General features: G+C 41.6%; 1 protein-coding gene across 3 annotated transcripts; it reads right to left on the bottom strand.

Moving 5' to 3' along the window:
- Positions 1-7,701: 7,701 nt before the first annotated feature.
- LOC108680157 (blastula protease 10-like) lies at positions 7,702-18,876 on the bottom strand. Of its 3 annotated transcripts, none has more exons than XM_047884138.1 (6): positions 18,800-18,876; positions 16,980-17,114; positions 14,175-14,270; positions 11,598-11,748; positions 11,183-11,353; positions 7,702-9,898 (listed from the first exon to the last, which is right to left on the bottom strand). In XM_047884138.1, exons 1-6 carry the CDS (start codon positions 18,837-18,839, stop codon positions 9,892-9,894), a joined length of 600 nt encoding a protein of 199 aa, XP_047740094.1. In that variant the 5' UTR covers positions 18,840-18,876; the 3' UTR covers positions 7,702-9,891. The 3 variants fall into 3 exon arrangements, with proteins under 3 accessions (XP_047740094.1, XP_047740097.1, XP_018024416.1); XM_047884141.1 differs by having other exon boundaries at positions 7,702-9,899; positions 11,202-11,353; XM_018168927.2 differs by lacking the exon at positions 7,702-9,898 and having other exon boundaries at positions 10,216-11,353.
- Positions 18,877-20,744: the final 1,868 nt, after the last annotated feature.

Below are 20,744 nucleotides of genomic sequence, written 5' to 3'. Positions count from 1 at the left end.
AGACGTAAGTGCACAAACATAACATAACATAGTGATGTCGGCGCTGTGGAGTAGGCCTGATGTGGCCTGTCGCCGATTCTTGAACTTTTCGTGACTTGTTCAAAGAAGATTTAAAATCGTCTCATTTGACCGGATCTTTTCATGACTGACGATAGTTTGAAATAGCTACTAGACTCCCATCGGGTTCGATATGGTGCCAGGCATTTCAAGTCTGAACATATATAATATATTTTTCCATAGCTTTATCTAGTCTGTTCTTGAACGCGTTCATACCCGGAGCGCCAACGATGTATACAGGGAGGCTGTTCCACATGTCGGTGATTCGAAGCGAGAAGAAATGTCGTGTGGAGAAGTTGCAGCGCAGTTGTTTTAGTTTATAACCTTTGCCCCTGGTGTTGGTTCTTGTTTCAAATTCTAGTAATCCATCGGGGACCATTGTATAAACCATGAGTATACTTGTATACTTCAATGAGGTCCACGCAGACGTCGATAATTAAGGCTTGGAAGCTTCATAATCTTTAATCTTTCTTCATATAGGACTTGCCCTTCAAGCCTGGAATTATCCTTGTTGCAAGTCTGTGAACATTCTCTATTAAATTTTTGTCCTTTTCAAATCTAGATGACCACACAACGTTTCCAAACTCTAGATTCGGGTGCACGACGGCAACAAACAACTGCTTTATTGCTTCTGCACTGCATCTAGGAACTCGTAAGAGCGTCAGATTAGACCAAGACCTTTGTTGGATGTGTTAGCTTTCGTTTCAACATGCTGAGAAATTTCAGCTCCTTGTCGACATAAACTCCGAGATCTTTCTCAACACTAGACTTTTCAATCATTACTCTCTCGTTGTAACCATGTCTTCTCTTACTATATTATTATTATTATTATTCAACGAAGAGATTGTCGTGGCGTCTCGTTCAGATCGAACTTCGAGGACACGTTACAAGTGGCTAAAAAGAACACGAGAAGATAAAAACAGATGACGTCTATGCTAAAAAGAGGACATATGCCAAGACTGATGACGTCTAAGCTAGAACAAACAACACCTATGCTAAACCAGTCATATCCATGATAGATTAGATGACGGATAGGCCTAAGATTTAAAGGCTCTACGGAAAAGTTCTGTTTTTAGGCGTCGACAAAACAACAGCAGCGAAGAAGCAGATGTCACCGATGCTGGCAGACCATTCCATGTTCTGGCCGAGGCGACCGGAAACGCTCTGTCGCCGACGGTGGACAGACGTGAGGACGGGACGACGAGGTCAGCCTTCGACGAGGAACGCAGTCGCCTTCTAGAAGGCAGATCCGACACGCGCCGTAGGCCTTCAGCGAGATGAGGTGCTGCTAAACCATGGAGGCAGCGGAACGGCGACTTTAAACTGCGTGCGCTGCTGGATGCACAGCCAGTGAAGGTCACGCAAAATTGGTGTCACGTGGTCGAATTTCCGCCGGGCACAAACGAGTCGCGCGGCAGCGTTCATTACGAATTGCAGTTTGTTAAGTGCCGTGATGGGAAGTCCGTAGAGTGTGGCATTGCCATAGTCCAGTCTGGTCAGCACAAGCGACACCATGAGGGCCTCGAGGACCGGCCTCGAGAGACAGCGACTGACGCTACGAATTCGCCGCAGGATGCCAAAACAAGCAGCGGTTACTTTGGCAATGTGGTTGTTCATAGATAGTTCTGAGTTCAGCTGAATTCCGAGGCTGCGCATAGAGGATGCAGGTGCGACGAAATCGTCGCCCACGCGCACAAGGTTGGCTGGAAGCTGATGTTGGCGCCGAGCGGTCGCGAATCAAATAAATTCAGTTTTCGATGCATTGAGTTGGAGCCGGTTGGAACGCATCCAGTCTGAAACGGCATCCATGCAGGCTGACATCCGGTCTTGCAGCGCTGCAGCGTCCGCCGGCGCACAGTAGCCATAGATTTGGGTGTCGTCGGCAAACACGTGCGGATTCAAGCTGTGTGAATCAATTATGTGCAACGCGTCGGCAGTATATAGCAGGAAGAGCATTGGGCCGAGGATCGACCCCTGTGATACGCCGCAGGTGACCGTCGATGGTGTAGAAGAGGAGAGCCCGCGACGAACACGTACATTGGAGTCTCTTGTTGAGGTAAGACTCGAACCACCGCAGCACCGTACCGTGCAGGCCATACGATACGTCTAGCCGACGCAACAAGGTGGAGTGGTCGGCCGTATCAAATGCAGCGGAAAGATCGAGTAAAGCCAGTGCCGCGATGTTGCCGCGGTCGACCGCCTGCAGAATATCCGAAAGAACCTTCAGCATGGCGGTCTCCGTCGAGTGGTGACGACGGTATGCAGACTGGAGGCGTAGGTCCGGCTTTTTGAGAAGCGGCGTGATGTAAGCGGATTTGAAGTTCTCAGAGACAACCGTCAGCGAGGGAGCGGTTAAGCAGTTCAACAATAAAAGGTGAAAGGCTGGCAACATTCTCCCTAAGTAGATGCGACGGCAACAGGTCGTTGGCGCACTGCTTGTTAGGCAGCGCGCGTACCGCAGTGGTGACCTCATCCACTGTGACGCAGGTGAACTCGCTTAGCACACAGTTGTAGGGGCACGGCGTAAAAATTGCCGCGGGAGCATCGGCCGACGACGCGCGCACAGCTGAAGTTTTGTTTCCAAAGAACGCATGGAATCCTTCCACGCTCACGTCGCCCGAGGCATCCGCACGACCTCTCCCCATGAGCCTATCCAGCGAACACCACAGCGCCCGAGGGTCGCCGCGCTGTGCGTCAACTCTTAGACGCCAGAATGACTCCCTCTTGGATCTAAGAAGGTTGACATGGGCGCGCCGCGCATCCCGCCAGTTGGACGTCGCTTCAGCCCCAGCAGCAGGATCGTTACGTCTGCTCGCGTGATGGACAGCCCGCTGGAGCAGCCGAACACCACGCTTTGAAGCGCGACATTCGTCGTCAAACCACGGGTCGGAGGCTCGCTGGGGGACACGAACAGTTCGTGTAGGAATGAGGTCGTCGAGCAAAGATGTCAATTCGATGTTGTAGAGTTTTGCAAGATCATCCACCGACAGCTCCGACCATGAGTCCGGCCGACCAACTCGGGACAACTGAAGTCTCATGCTCAAAACATCGCCGTCGAGATCGCGCCACGGGCTACAGGTGACGGTTCTGTACGTCAACGCCGGGCGAACACATGGCACCATCCACTGGAGCAGTCGGTGGTCAGATATTGCGATTTCGATGATGTCAACGGGCAGAAACTGAATGTCGGTACGCGTGATGACAACATCCAGCAGCCCGCCAAGGTCATGGGTTGGTAAGGTAACGTGACAGACCATGCCGAAGGCAGACAGCAGATCGTACAGCTGACGCGCCCATTGGTCGTCGGCACGATTCAGTTGAACATTAAAATCACCAGAGATAAAAACGTGATCGGTGAGGGTCTCAAGTCTAGTTAAAACATGGCTTAATTCAACAAAAAAATCACGTGAGACAGCAACTGATCCGTGACGATAGATGACGACAGAAACACACGCGAACGAGCCGCAAGCGACCGTAACACACAGCAGCTCAAAGGTGGTGGGTCGGGCGCCGATGTCGAACCTGGTCAGCTTAACGCCGCAGGCGACGGTCGCTATAGTCCGCCGTGATTCGTCACTGGGGTGTTGCGCTGTGCGCGAGGCCGTGCACGCTCGACCACTTGGAGTCCTTCAGCCCGAAGACGCGCGATGGGGGGAAACCTAGTCAGCATCATGCCAGCTCTCAGTCAAGAAGACGACATCCAAAGAGCGCGAGCGGCGGATGTGAAGGAACTCGTCAACTTTGTTATTCAGCGAATGGATGTTTAGGCTGCCGAACATTAACCGGCGACACGACTGCGCGAACGCGAAGTGACGATCGACACAGGTCCACATTCAGCAGCAGAAGGATCAGCCGACGTACAGTCTAGCACAGATGGCTGCCGTCGTGGCAACGGCCGATTGCCAATTATCACAAACACACAACCGTCGCACGCAACCAGATACGTGGCGGCAGTACGCCTGTTACGACCGGCACGGCATCCGCGATAAGACAGACGAGGGGCGGGGGTAGCAACGAGCAAATCGACTCTTTGACGGACGGATGGATCGAGGGAGGCCAAGCAGCTGCATTGTCGAGTAGGCTAATGCATGGTGCCATGGATATCAACCCGATTCAACTCACGTTACAGACTGTAAAAAAGCAATGTCAGACCTCTAAAAAGCAGCAAGAAGACCTGTATGTAGAACGTCGAGACGATTACTCAACAAAATCCGTGGAATCTAGGTCGAACGAAGGCTAGCATCACAGGGCTTGCATCAGCCAAGTAGGGAGTTGATAGGCCAAGGGTGAAAAAAAAAGAACCGAGCCGGAAAACGAACTGCACTCGTGCATAGTGATCATTTAGACACAATATTCACTGTAAAACGATCCACGCAAGAAAGTCATCTTGTCAATCAGTTGTATTAAGATTCACGAATATTCACTATATTCTTGCTGTTCATTGTACCTCCCGAGGTGAAGTACTTGTCAGCATTAAACCGAAGCTGAAACGTATCAAACGAGTTAACTAAACTGTCAAGATCATCTTGCAATTGCACTTAATTTGCCGCATCTTTCACTGTATTATAAACTTTCGTGTCGTCGGCATACATGGAGCACACGCTGGACACTACTTCTGGCAGATCATTAAAAGAAGCAACGAACAAAATAGGCCCAAGAACGCTTCCTTGTGGCAAACCACTGCGCACTGATGCCCAGTCCGACAGGGTTCCGTTAATGCTGACACGTTGTCGTCTGCCTACTAGAAAGTCTCTGATCCATTGGAGTACGTTTCCCTCAATTCCCAAAGACTTCACTTTACGTAACAGCCGCTCATGCGGAACACTGTCAAATGCCTTGGCAAAATCGAGGTACAATGCATCCACTGGCTCTATTTCGTCCATAAGGCGGGTCCAATCGTTTTCCTGAGTCCAAACATTCCTGAGGTCTCCGTTCGTAGGACTTTTGGTACCCTCCCGCTCCGATTTTGTTTGCGAGCGTGGCATTACACATTGCCATCGAAATAGCAATGACGTTTAGCCAAAAAGAAAAACGAATATTTCTTTCGTCTAAATCGTGACATAAAATGACCTCATAGCGATTCAGGTTAATTGTGTTGAACAAAACTCCGGTTCTTGAGATTACCTACATCGTATGACTAGCAGCGAATATAAATGAGATAACGGCCCATATCTTAAAACAATATTTTAAAATTTTAAGGACACTCGATGAAAAATCTAATAACTCGAAATCATGTCTCTAGGTGAAGTAAGGACTTTGAAAATAAAATATCCCAAAAGGAGAAATCCTCCAATTTGAAGCAAATGTATGTAAAATTAGAGCAAACTCCGTTTTAGGCTGTTTGCTTTTAACATGTTGAAAGCTCTATTTGATCTTTTGGATTGTTTCTTCCTCGAATTTAATCGTATCAGTAAAAAAAGGAAGAAAGCTCTGCGGAATAGATTTCCGCCATCGCCAGCTTTCCTTCCGTTGACCTTGAGCGGCGCCGCGGTGTAGGCGCAGCCTGCATGCTCTCTCAATCGCTGATACGCAACCGCCCGAGCTGCTGCGCAGCTCCTCTGGTGACTACTTTGCATCACCATCTTCAGTGCGTATTACCATGTGAGTTTTAGTAACACCTTTTAATGCAATTATCGTTTGATAATTGTAAGGCAATCGCCTAAAAGTTGCTATGTGTTAAATTAAGTAACCACTGTTTTAATAACTGTTTAGAGTTGCGCGTGTGAAGTGTTTGGGTTAGCGCTTGTGAGGCGGAACGGTTTTCCGCTGGGCGTGATCCCTGTGATTCAGTGAAATTACTTTACTTGCGCCGCCAGTAATTACTTAATAAGGTTCATTTTACTTGCATAAGCACTGCACAAAATAGCCTTAGCCCGTTTCGCTCAGCCGCTGACGAGCCCGTTAGCTATGCTGTCGTAGGGCGATCAAATCCTTTGATCGTCCATAGCGTATTCTGAAGCCAATACACTCGAGCTTTCGCATCCCCTCGCGAATTGCTTGAGGTATAGCCTTAGTTTACTGGAGAGGAAGACGGCTTCGCAGTACACTTGTCATACGTGCCGTTCCTTGACCTGCGTACTCGTAAGAGGCACCAGGTACTCCGCGCAAGTCCAGAAAGCCTAATTTCTGGGCGACAGACCAACTCAGGTAAGGTAGGCGTTACCGCTTCGGCGGGAATCGCTACCAGACAACCGCCATTGGTGCAATCGGCAGTTGCTTACCGCCGCTATACCCGTCGGGAATTGGCAAGCACCGGAAGCACGCGTGCGTCGGTGTTCTCCCTCGAGCACATAGCGGATACGAAGCCGACCCCACGTGGGGTAGGGAATGCGCTTTAACTTCTTGAATCTAATTCCGGGAAGGAATAAATTGTCTATGCTTCTCGAAGCGTTTTTCATGCAAAATTTTTTATCTTCAAAAAAAGCGCAGGGAAATTCGTCGAGAACCTGTAACGCTTCTCGAGTTAAGTAATTCCCACCGAACTACAAATTGAACGATTGACTAATCCTTAAATTCGAACTTGTGATTTTCTTTCATTTTCTTCTGGCGGGTTTGCCTCCCGCCGTGTTTTAAATGAAAGTTCTGATCTAATAGACTCTCTGATTACTGCATGAATTACTCGGAACGCCTGAAGATTATCAGTCATGGGACTTTGAGTTCGTATGCCTCCATGGGAAATTTTGACTATGCAAGCCCATACCAGTACAAAATTCCTTAGGATGATGCCAGATAATTTATTTGATATTAAATGTAATCGCATTCCAATTTAAAGCGAAAATTAAAGCTCGATACGTGTTCATTCCTCTCCAACTATAGATTCAATTTCGGATCGTTATGCTTTCAAAGATATTATGGGAAGTGAATATCCCTTGAAAATTCATCTAATTCTAACGTTAGGTACTTTTGAAATAATCAAAATATTTTTCTCAAATAATGATGAGTAGATGGTTCGATGAATATTATTTAATTCGTGATATTAAACATACGCAATGGCATTACCCAATCAAATTTTAAAGGATTTAAAATCTTTCCGAAAAACCTGGAAGTATATTGGAGACAAAAAATTAAAGTTTGATTAACCAGTCGATTTAGAAATGTTGATATTTTTATAAGGGCAACATTGATTTATGATTTCCATAACGCCATCAGAAGAGAAAATACCGGATATATAGGAGAGCCATGTTACTATTTACTGGTACTGATTCACTGTGCTATATACATGTATATGATTTTCAAACCGATGATTTTTTAAAAAGATGAAAGATAACCAAGAATTTTGGCCACATTGGATTTTCCAAAATATCATTCCCAATTTTCAGATAAATTGAGAAAGTAAAGGAAAATTTTAAAGATGAAACTGTGCGCATTTTCATTTCATTTTTAGTTAACAGTGACGGTTGTTCCGGAATCCTGAACACCGGAGTTGTTAATAATGGAATCATCATTGGACGTTTCAGTACAAATCATAATATAAACGCAAAGTTATATTTCGAATAAACGGCATGATATACATTGAAATATTTCTCATTTCAGTATTTCGATATACATTCTAATATTTTATTAGCAATGTGAGGTATTAGCTTATCATTTGGAAATTCAATAGTAAATTAATCTAAATTATGTTTGGAAAAAATAAATCCCGAGTTTATGGTACTGAGGTAATTTACCATTATTACCAAATCTTTATTCAAAGAATAAAAAGTACAAAAAGCCTATCAACTCACTCCCTATATTGACGATATTTCTTTATTAATTGATTATGTATATTGATTTTTTAGATCTCGTATATGTGATTTAGAGTTTAGAAAATAAAATTACAATCGATGGGAAAAACCAAATCTATATAAAAAGATATTAAAGCCTACGTGCCGGAAATAAACGACAAAGGAACATGGAAATTTAACTATTAAAAATATTTTAAAAGGATAAAAACTGTAGCAGTTTGAGCCAAGATTTTCGTCTAAAAATATGGAGAGATGCCAAAATTTTCAAACCGATGAACCAGAGGTGGAACCCAAAATTTTAAAATCGCTTTCCGATATGTTCACGTTGCACTGAATGTCCTACAAATTCAAGTTCAAACGCTGATGAAAACTGAAAACATATTTCTCGTAATGAAGTGAAACTATTATATTGGTTAAGTGAAAAACTACACATCACTATTATAAACCATATCAAACCACACAGAATATCTAACTAATACTGTTTAAAACTTCAAACTTCACGTCGCAAACAGAAACACTACAGCTAGTGCATCAAACTAACGCTGGCTTAACTGTAAAGCTTCACGTCACTAAAAAAACTACATCATAAAAAACTTATATTAGTAGAAATTAGGTTGCAAAATTTTTCTGCAAGATAAATTCAGACCTATCTATTTTCAGTGCCTCCAGTATTTCATAACAATATTCAACATAATGAATAAAAGTTTCGTTTTTTCAATTTCGAAACGACGAGGGGCCATGGAGGTCCATTCCTCTGCTATCGAGGGGATGCTGACGAATTTTAGCTTCCATGAAAATTGATAGTTGGAATTTTTTGGCCTCACCGATCAAGTTTGAACATTCATGACTGCTGGAACAGTAAATGGGTTTTATCAAAGGACTATTATTACTATCAATGACAATGAGTAGCTATGACAAAACGTATTACTGCAAGAGCACGAATAAACATTTCCTCTCATTTAAAGGTTTCCACTTTATATATCCTACTAAGAGAGCAATCGATAGTTCCAAAGAAGGCAATTTGACGGAACAGTTCTTGAAAAATGAAAAGATGACAGCTAAATTTGACTTTTAAAACTAAGCATGTAATGAGACAACCATCAACAAACCGAGCAGAAGTTTGAGTAAATTAAATTTTTCAGGTAGCATATTGAAATTTGAAGAAAGCTCGATGGTTGACCTGTCTTTGATGGAGAAAAACCAAACTATGAAAACAAAGAGAATAAAGCCATGCGTGCCGAAAATAAACGGCATAGGAACATGGAAACTTAACTATGAACAATATTTTAAGAGGATAAAAACTAAGTCTAGAAATATGGAGAGATGCCAAAATCTTCAAATCAATGAACAAGAGTTGGAACCCAAAATTTTGAAATCGCTCTCCGATATATTCACGTTCCACTGAATTTACTACAAATTCAAGTTGGAACACGGATTAAACTGAAAACATATTTCTCTTAATAAAGTGAAACTATTAAATTAGGTAAATGAAAAACTACACATCACTATTATAAACCATATCAAACCACACAGAATATCAAACTAATACTGTTTAAAATTTAAAACTTCACGTCGCAAACAGGAACACTACAGCTAGTGCAGCAAAAAACGGAGGTCCATTCCTCTGCTATCGAGGGGTTGCTGACGAATTTTAGCTTCCATGAAAATTGATAGTTGGAATTTTTTGGCCTCACCGATCAAGTTTGAACATTCATGACTGCTGGAACAGTAATTGGGTTTTATCAAGGGACTATCATTACTATCAATGAGTAGCGAAGACAAAACGTATTACTGCAAGAGCACGAAGAAAAATTTCCTCCCATTTAAAGGTTTCCACCTTATATATCCTACTAAGAGAGCAGTCGATAGTTCCAAAGAAGGCAATTTGACAACACAGTTCTTGAGAAAGATAAAGATCAACACTAAATTTGACTTTTATAACCAGGCAAGCAATGAGACAATCATCAACAAACCTAGCAGGAGTTTGAATAAATTTAATATTTATGGTAGCTCATTGAAATTGGAAAAAAGTTCAATTGTTGACCGGTCCTTTTTTATGATCTGACGACAAGCTGCTTGGATCACCGAAGAGGTCGTCAACAGTAGAGACTCAGGCGCTGATGCAAGAAAAAAATTAAAATTAATTAATGTAAATTAATGTCAAAATAGTCAACCAGGAACACTATTATAGAATATATCAACCGTAGTTGCAACCTTTATATGCCAATACCAGAATTTATCTGATTGAATGTTGAAATTCTTATGGTTTGACTTGGAAATATATTAACATTTTATCGAGTCCGTTCGTCAGAATGCATATGTATAGAATTTAACGTTTCTTTCAAATTAAAACAAAGAATGTATTGAAGCCTAGAGGTGAATACCCTACGATTGAATTGTTATTACAGTGTGGAGGGAACAAACTTCTATCCACTACCTATTTCTCATCACTGTGGCGACTGTCTAGTGCTTGGTTCCTGTTTCAGTTATGTTGATTCGCTCATTGAACAACCTTTCGCCCTGCAGCTAAATAAAGCAATATCTTTTGATATATCACAGGCTTTTCATTTGAATATTATGCTTTGATATATTAATATAGAATAAGGAATAAAGATTACTCTTTCATGCAGTTCACAGCATATACTCCGCTATGGCAGGACCTATGTATCATCTCTGACTACACATCACATTCGCTACACATCAGTGTCACTTTTAAGCGTTTTGAACTGAAATATAATGACCGAATGAATTCACGTTTTTTAAAATGTTGGAGTGCGAGCATGATAATTTCTGAGCTAATATTTGTGCAGATGCGTTGCTTTAAGTACGGTAGATATTTTATAATATCACGTATGGACCGTTGAAGCAGATGCAGGTAGCTAAAACATGAGTATAATAGATTGATGTTGAAGGAAGTGTTTCTAAAACAGAAGGTAAATGAACTCATGGTAGCAATTTAGTAGTGTTTGCAGCTAATGGTAAATTTTTTGCGTTTTCGACTGCCTTAAAGTGCTTAATTGGGACGTGTTGAATTGGTTATTATGGTGGCAATTTCAGCAAGCCACTGAATAGGAGGTCCTGAATAGTCCCCTTACGAGACTTGTCCATTAATCCTTCAATTTCACAATGCAATTCTTCCTGCAAGTTCATATTTCATTCACATTTGTTTAACAAGCATCCACATTCAACATTTATCTCTGGGCCTAGAAACACCGTTTCCACCATGCTTACTTAAATGCATAATCAATCATGCACTTCCTACCGAGACCCTTCAACTCTTCCGCACTGTAGTCTGCTATTAATCATCACAAGATCACCCGGCGTCCTAAGCCAATTCATCACTTATATCTACTTTTCACCCACAATCACGTCCCTTTCATTCCCACTGGTAAACAATGCACCATGTTCCCACTACCCCACAGCCGGGGATGGGTTCAGTGGTGAAGACGGCTTTCCACCCGCGACGTCCGACGTTCTTGCCCCTGTAGTCTTGGCTATTGTATGAAATGATCAAGAGGTTCTCCTCGCTTTTGAAAACTTGACCAAGCTTGATTTCATCGTAGCAGAAATTCCTTAAAACAGCAAGACAAATTCGATAAATAGTCAGTGAATCAATCAAACAACGACTTGAACGTTGGGAAATTTATAGGATATCGTTGAAATTCCCAATTTTCATTACGCTGAACTCCATAATTAAGCGGCGGGTATTTAAAGGCACAAAAACAAATAATATATGGATCTGATAATTCTGGCATGCATTGCATAGGCTATGTCCCACTAAATTGAAATTACGAAAAGTTTAAATGAGAAACGCACCTCGGTTTTACATCGTCAACTTGAGTTCTTATTACCAGTTGGTCTAGGTAGCAAATTCCATTGCCGTGACGATAAGCAATGAGGAATTCTTTAAACGTCAGCACAGCTCGCTGACACTTCTCAGCTTCAAACACGATGTCAAATTGCAGCGCTGTAAAAAAATCACAAGCAGACAAATATTCCATAAATAGAAGTGGTTAGATGAATGTGGATTGTCCTAGTTGTTATTGTATTGGAACCAGAACTGTAAATATTGAACCACAAATTTACCCCTCATTCTTTCATAGAATTCAATCAAAACCCTAACGGGTTCCCTCCCCCACCCAGCCAGAACCTAACCCAGACAACCAAATTATGCGTTAAGGGTCCATCTTCACCTGCTACTGTTTTTCCAATTTTTTCTCTCTGTCTGGCCACTTTGCGGATAGATCTAACTACTTAAACACGCTGTCCGACGAGGGCGCTACATTGCACAACGTAGAAGGAAGGTCCCAGAAGGATTACTAGAATTTGAAACAAGAACCACCACCAGGGGGGACGGCTATTAACTATAAAAACTGCGTTGCTACTCATCCATGCGACAACATTTCTTCTCGCTTCGAATCACCGACATGTGGAATAGCCTCCCCGATGACATCGTTGACGCTCCAAGTGTAAACGCGTTCAAGAACAGACAAGACAAAACTGTATGGATAAATTTATGTTCAGACTTGAAAGAAATGCCTGGCACCATATCGAACCCGATGGATATCTAGTAGCTATTTCAAACTATCGTCGGTTTGGAAAAGATCCGGTCGAAGGACCTGTTTATAGATCTCCTGTGGGCAAGTCACGAAAAGTTCAAGAATCGGCGACTGGCCCCATCAGGCCTACTCTTCAGCGCCGACATCACTATGCTATGCTATTCCTCCTTGAATTTACTACACTAATTTCATCTAATTTCACTTTCCTAAATTTAGATTATATAATTCATTCATAGGTATACGTAGGCACTCACCAAGATTCCAACTAAGAATTTTTGCCAATCTGAATGCCAACCACTCTACTCAAGGAAACTTCAGCTCATAGTACACACGCAGACAGTTACACAAACTCATCACTGGTAACATACTTAGACTATATCCTTTAGATTTCCCAACAATAGCCAAAATAAAAAGCCTTTCAAGTCCAATCAGTTAAAACTACACCCTTCATTCAGACAATAACTTATTAACTTCATCACAGATAAAACAACTTCAATCGGAATAGACCCAATCCTACTCTCTTCTTTCCATTACACACTAATAAAGCTTACCTCTCACCAACAGTACATAGATTTTACATACTCAACATTTCCCTCACGCTGACAAACACCGCAATAACATTTGTAGGCAATGTCACCTAGATCGCAGCCGGGGAATAAACACCCAACATGTAGCATAACATCCACAACATGCCTTCTAATGATGAACACTGGAACAGTATTTTAAAACTGAGAACAAAACATCATGCTCTTTAGTTGAACAAATACGAGTACATCGGATATCTTCGGAAATAATACGAGTACTCGAACTTAGGCCATCAACCATAAGTGCATGTATTTATAGAACAAATCAATTCAAGACGATTAAACCAAAAAATGTAACAAACTTGTAAACTTTCCCCCAACCTAACCAATACTTTATCTTAGTTCCTTTCAGATCTACTCCTCAACCTTGCAAAAACTTCCACGAACCCCTTATCAACACAGTTCTACAACCAAATTACTAAAATTTGAAGTACAATAGCAACATTTATATTTACTGGACCTGTCAACCCTGCTTACAAAAATGATTTTTTGAAACACACTTCCCAGTTCCAAAATATTCGCATTAGGTCGACACCCACAACCTTCTAAGACTAATCGCAAATAGTCAGCTCATTCTCACCACTTTTAAGACGGGTCAAACTGCTCTATTGACGTCAGCTCTAGCAATTCTATTGTAGGAACACCTCAGCCAGGAAACGGAGACGGACTGAATAGACGCACTGGTAGGTACAAACGCAACGCATCAACCAACAACCCGAACAAAAGTCTAATTTTAAAACAACAAAAACCCTATTTAGTTATCTGAGCCTAGAGCAGTTGTCTCTCCATCACATCTTAGCATCATTCATTCTCATCGTTCATAATCATCGTCATCAACACGCTATGTAAATGATTACTTTTCATGGAAAAGAAAATAAAAATAACGTTCAAGTAGGAAGAATGATAAATATGACATAAAACGAATACACTTAATGTATTGGAGTTTACAATTCTTGGCATCTTAACAGCTTCTTATCTGAATCTGATTTCGTATAATATTGACTTTTAACGAACCTGGGAAAAAATGCAAATGATGAGGAAGTAGATGTATCTTCCCGAGTGTCTGCTAGCCGAGTCGGTTAACGGGGTTAGGTCGATGACCACAAACATCATGTTTGGGTTACTCTTGCTTATTTCAACGACTGACTAAAAAATAATTGATTAGGTACTTCTTACAGCTTTAAAATAATTTACAAAATCTACGTTTATATTTATCTAAAAAATTATTTACTTTCCTCTTGAATGACTACCTGGGTTTGATGCGTCAGGGTAGCCAGGCGTCGTCACCACAGTATTATTCGTTGTGATTTTTCTTGAATACGACTTAAGTAATTTCAACATGGCATCTGAAAACCAAAAGTTGAATTAGTAGGAGATAAGATTTCTTTATTTATTTCATAAAACAAAAATTTCAAAAAAATCACCCCAAACCATGAACAAATGTGAGGGAAACTCATCCATTGTCAAAGTATTGTTGCGGTTTAAATTATTTTCTGTTAGACGGTTTACCGTTACCGGTAAAGTGGGCAATCGTGTCGCGTGTGCTGACGTGTTATCCCCGGCTGAAGTCCGCGTTAGGATATCTATTCATTATTTTGTTGAGACTTGGTCGGAGCGCATCTTCCTCTCACTATACTCTTGTGACTGTGTAGTGTCCCTAGTAGGTGAGTTGTAGTGGAGATAGAAGATATGATAATTCTGTATGTGTAATTCAACCTTTGAACCTGCTGAATAAGTGTTAACCAATTCCCCACTTATAAATTCTGTTTGCGGAATTCAGCATTTGAAATTGCTAAATTAATAGTGTTGCTATTTATCTTTGTAACTAGATTAGCTCACCATCATTGTTCGGCAGGATCGATTTCTTGCCTGGCCAACAAGTACGGCTCCTACGTAGGCCGACGACTGCGGTGCTTCTACAGGGAAGCGTCCGCCACTTATTCAAGTCTCTACCTGTTCCGACACCTACCGTGTGTTCACTCACAGCTCATGCCGTACCGCTTCCCGTTTTACACTTCAGTACTGTGTGCCTTCAGCAGATTGTGTCATCTGCATATTGCCTTCAGCATATTGAGTCTTCAGTATTTTGCCTTCAACACCCTGTGTCCTTAGTACGTGTACCCTCAAGGCCAAGTATCATCATTGTTGTGTACTACCATTGCTGTTTACTGCCATTGCTGTGTACTACCATTGCTGTGTACTACGGTATTATTGCAGATTAAGTACATCCAAAAAAAGGGTGTTTTTTTTTTAATTATATGTTTTTTGGGGTGTAGATTACGAATCTGAAATCCGTTTTTGGCGGTCGGCATCGGAAATTTTTAATGGAACCTTCTGCAATAATACCTGTACTACCATTGCTGTGTACTACCATTGCTGTGTACTACCATTGCTGTATACTACCAATGCTGTGTACTACCATTGCTGTGTTACCTATCTTGTGCTTAGTTTCGTAGCTTAGTTATTAGGACCTTTTCAACCGTTAGTTTGTTAGTGTTCAATTAGCGCGTTTTGTTCAATGAATATTTGTTCATTATGCTTTCATATCTCCTTTGTTAAGGATCGGTGGCAGTTTTGGGTTAATTTCCGAATCTACTTGGAGTCGTCTTTACTTGCACTTTACACCGAACCAACACCAGATTGCCGCTTGGAAAAGAATTCAGGCTCACGGTCTAGGTGGTGCCAATAGCATTGCCATCCATCTGGACCATCAAGATTGAATTTGTTTTCATTATTGAAGACCATCTTGTGCAATCACTTTCCAATAAGCACATTTTTTTAGCAAATTTTAGTCGGTTGATAATATGCATTTGTTTAAACATAGGGTAAACATTTCCTCGTCCTGTACTTGAATTTCTTCGAGTCATGCAATATCTGACAAATGCGTCGTGCTATCACATCAACTCCAGTGGCCAATTTTATAAAAGTCGATGTAGCGCCAGTTTTAGAAGCCTCTGAAAACAGTCACCTAAGATCCCTGTTGGTTAATTTTGGGTTGGATCCAGGGTACTTTTTTCATTGATAGACGTCCGGATTAGCAAAAATTGATGGTACAATGGCTTTTGAGCGTTTTCTTTCCATTGCGATGTCCCGTTATTAGCTTCTACTTCATTTCACAAAGGCCAAAATCTGCGCCTTCTCGTCCTCTGTGAGTCATGTCTTTTTTTACTTTGGCATCTTTTTTACTTCGAAAAAATACACCATAAGTACCCTAAATGGCGAAAATCAGAATATTCTTTGTTGCTGTACTTTTTGAAGCGAAAATAATACAGAAAGATACTAAAATTGAAAAAAACCTATCGTGATCGTGTAACCTCTTCTACCTAAGTTTTTCTAATTTTCATAATTTCTTCTCATATATTTTGAGAAAATGATTTTTTCGGATATCGTCGGAACCGTTTTTAAGCGTAGAATAACCTCGTATAATTAGAATTCTGTATTTTTTTGAGCAAGAAAAAATATTTAGAGAAAACTGGGTTGTCCTATAGCCATTTCCGCCACTGTATTTGCAATCAAAGTGTAAATACTCAAACGTCAATTAACCCTTTACCGCCTGACATGAGTAACCGGAGCATTATTCTCACGCGCCTACTTCCCAAAAAGAATACGTTCTAGTGAGGACAAAATGACTCGCACTGATGGTCGCCGCCACGTACAACAACTTCAATGTTCTCTGTTGCGTACCAAAGTCCTCAGGTTGCTATACTCAATAGACATAAGTTTACGTATAATTTGAGTTGAAAATTATGTTCCCGGAGAGTGACATACGGCGATAGAGGGTTAAGCGCAAAAAACTTTAAAATTGCACATAAACAACCGTTCAATGGGAACACCGTCAAACCAATGTTTATTGAAGAACGCATGACAAAATCGAATGTATTAAACGGTAATTAGTAATGATGGGAAAACATTGCTTATCTCCATAACCTGACCTATCAATTTCTTATCAACTCCAGTGTTAGTATCTAGTATTTCTTATTCAAGGGTATTTATTGACACCCTTGAAATTTAATCGTTAATGGCGATAATAACGATTAATTGCAATGACAACGGACCTTCATATGACATCTCCAGAGTGCCGCAGTTGTCGCCGCTGGTGCCAGGGGGGCAGAGGCACTTGCAAGCGGGGCCCATGTAGCCCTGGTTCTGACACGGGTCTGTCTCCAGGCCGCAGCTCTTCAGGTTCTTCTCTGCAATTATTCAACGAGGATGAGAATGGGGGAATAATCGCCAAATGACTGTGCGCAGTATCATTTTTGTCGAGCGAAGGGAAATATCTCAGATTGAGACTATTGATCTAGTATAAAAGGGAAAACATTTTTATCCATAAGAAATTATTTATAAGTCGCTTGAAATTGAAAATATTTGTTGAAGTAATCGATATCACACATGAAAATATATTAAAATATCAACAGCGAATCATGAAAGAGTGAAATTAAAAAAAAATTTTTTGATGATCTCAAATCATTGATTGAACTGAGTAATTTGTACAGAAATGCTCAACAAAGCTTGATTGCACACGAGAGCATAGCACTATGTTGTTGGTTTATCATCGCCATTAAGGCTGGTATTCAGACTACGGCTCAGTCCGAAAGCGAGGTATTCGCGACAGCGGTGAGAAATCCTTGTTCTGTCCTAAGCGCGGCCAGTTTCTACTCACGAGCGTGTAGTCTTTGTTATATTATATTCGAGCCAGCACCCTTAATTTAGGGGCAATGACGTCTTTCAGGTGGCCGTGTAATGGCCAGCGGTCGGCTAGAATTAATTAGTCTCGGCCGACCACTGGCCACGTATTATTCCTCGCCCTCATTGAGTTCCTCTTCTCCGTACCAACCGTCATGGACTGACAGGTAAGGGTTACGACTACTGTTTCTCCTCAAACTTTCCACAAGGCCCAGTCAATGAACGGGATTTTCACTTCACGTATGCGCATGCTCGTTCATAACTAGTTTTTGGTAGGTAATATGCACAACAAAGAGACTGATCAAGAAATGCCGAGTATACCATTCAGTGGGGTGGATAGCTAGAGGTCAGCATAGCCCAATAAGTCCACAGTGCGATTCATATACCTTCCCGAGCGTAACGCAGCCGGGAATCTTCACGGCTTTCGACACATAGCGCCCACCACAACAGCGCCGTTCAGTCACAGGCACTGGTTAGAGCACCGGAGCACAACTGGTCGGAGCGCAACAGACCCTACCGCAACAGCTACTCCTAACGTAACCTAACCTAACCGGCGCCTGTTGCGGTAGGGCCTGTTGCGCTCCGGCCAGTTGTGCTCCGGCGCTTGTGAAAAGTGGATTAACTGTTAGCCGGAGTTACCCACAGCTCATTGATCTGAGGCTATGTGTAGATATTGCATGCTGATGGTTGGCGTTGGGCGCAGGGCCTGTTTACGAGTCAATTTTGTTAACCACGGCTGCGCTCCCATTCAGTGGAGAATAAAAATTATAACTTGTTGACCCCCCCGAAAAAAGTGTATAAGTCGCAGACTTGGTGAACATTAATATTCAAAGTTTCTTGAAATTCCCTTCTCATAACTCTTTTAATACAAGGTTTACATATTTTTTTGTAACTGTCCACCGTTAGTAAATAAAAAGCTTGGTAAGCGTGGAAAAATTTGTATCGCCATCTCATTTACGAGTGGAGTAAAGTCCAGCCTAGTTTCCAAAGAAACTAATAGGGAAGAGCAGAGCCTATTCGAAGGCTCGCGGTTCTCAATCAGGCCTTAAATAGCTTTATCTTTGATGTGATAACGCAGCCGCTGCACTCACCGTCGCATTTGTAATTCCTGTTCAAAATCTTAGCGCAGACACTGCACTCACCGCCGCATGTGCAGTTCCTGTTCAAAATCTTACGCAGCCGCTGCACTTACTGTCGCATTTGTAGTTCCTGTTCAAAGTCTTTATGTTCATGAATGACGGTGTGGCAGTGGGGAGATACTGTGCGTAATCCATGACGNACATTCTATCAAGAGATATTCTCAATTTTCTAGCACTAATAATATTCGTATGATTTTTGAGTTACAATATAGTTCGATATACGACAAAATACTTTTATATTTAATTCGATCACTCGAAAGTTGTGATTTTCGTTTAGAACGTGCGAGCGGACAGAGCTAGAACCATACGGTAGAATCACTTTGCTTTTTCACGTCGTCGTGTTAACATCTATACTAAGGGGTGTTGGTCGGTCGGCGTCATCGTTCTTCAACCCCAATAAACTATCTGAGCTTCGCAGTCTTTAATACAACCCCACTAGACGTGACCATTAATTAATTAGGGAAGGTTGCTGTAAAATCTAACTCAAAACCCAAGTTACCCAACTACTTCATTGACCTCATTGATGACCCCTCCGCTGCGAACACCCAACTGTGATCTGTGAACAAACTCCTCACTGTGAAATAAAATCCAACCTTGCCGACCAACACCCCGAAAAAACCCTAGGGCCTAATCAAAATTTATTTCAACACCCGGAACTCTAACGGCCAGACCAGAATCATCCCTCACAAATTTTATTAAAAGTCCTGGAGGATATCTGCCTATAATATTCTTAATGCACTCTGATCCTGGCAAATCTGAATATTCAACCTCACCACAAGATACTTTGCCTTGTTAATTATACACTCAAGAAACATCATCTCATCACCCTTCTCAAGTGCCCCCCCCCCCAGAAAAGATTAGCACGTGCAACTTCACCTCTCAAGACCAGACTGAAAAGGAAGGCACAACAAACATCAGCACGTGGAACTTCAAACTCTCAAGACCAGCCCGAAAAAAAAAGAAGGCTCAACTTACTGCCTACTGCTCTCAATACCAGCAGCCTGAACTTAACCAGTGAGTGAGTGTAATTCAAGAAAACTTTCAGTGAAACCGGTGTAGAAAATATTTTTCTCATGTATTGAGATCAGCGTTGCCATCCTTACAGTGTATACTGTGTATTCATATTGTCTCGCAGGCTCGCGGCATTGCTAATCTCTTGAATTCAAGTAACAAAATTTTGTGAAAACTTGCTGCTAATCTTGAAAAATTGCCCCAGAGTGTAAGCTGCCAATCTGTGAAAATTGCCACTGAAAAGTTGATAATCTAAAAATTTGCTCTGAAATGAGAAATTGGCTATAAACTGTGAAAAAGTGACTGAAACATTTTTTTTTAAATGGCATCATTTATTACAATTGCATGTCGAGTGAAACTGAAAATGCTTCTTAAGTTCTATCTACTGACCACCCACCCGCCTAAACTGTGTACCACTTGCCTGCCATTATGAATTTATGCTACGTAGCATACGCTATATTGATGCTTCTCAAAGTTGCCACATATCAGTATAGCCCCAAATATGTATTTCGTGATGACCATGACGTATTGTGCTGTTATTATCATTTCATTTGTTACTTAGCAATTCTCACGGTAATACTTTAGATTAAGTGCATCCAAAAAAAGGGTGTTTTTTTAATTATATGTTTCTTGGGGTGTAGATAAAGAATCTGAAATCCGTTTTTGGCGGTCGGCATCGGAAAACCGATTTTTTATTTTTTTATATATTTTCTATAGAAAACGATCGATCTGGGAATGAACCTAACCTAACCTAATCTAACCTAACCTAAACTCGTTTTATAACAGGAAGGTGCATTTGAAAGCGTTTTATTTGATGATATATTTGTTTGTTCTCTACGCCTCACACAGCCCGAGTAAAAATGAAGATAAAATGCAAGCTAAATCGTGGACGTAAAACCCGTGGATTTATAGTGTTTTTAACTTAGCCTCGGTGACCCATGCCGACCAAATATATGCCGACCGCCAAAAACGGATTTCTTATGCTTT

This window comes from Hyalella azteca, unplaced genomic scaffold, assembly GCF_000764305.2.
Source record: "Hyalella azteca isolate HAZT.00-mixed unplaced genomic scaffold, Hazt_2.0.2 contig1821, whole genome shotgun sequence".
Classification (NCBI taxonomy): Eukaryota; Metazoa; Arthropoda; class Malacostraca; order Amphipoda; family Hyalellidae; genus Hyalella; species Hyalella azteca.
This window is presented reverse-complemented; position numbering and strand designations above follow the sequence as displayed.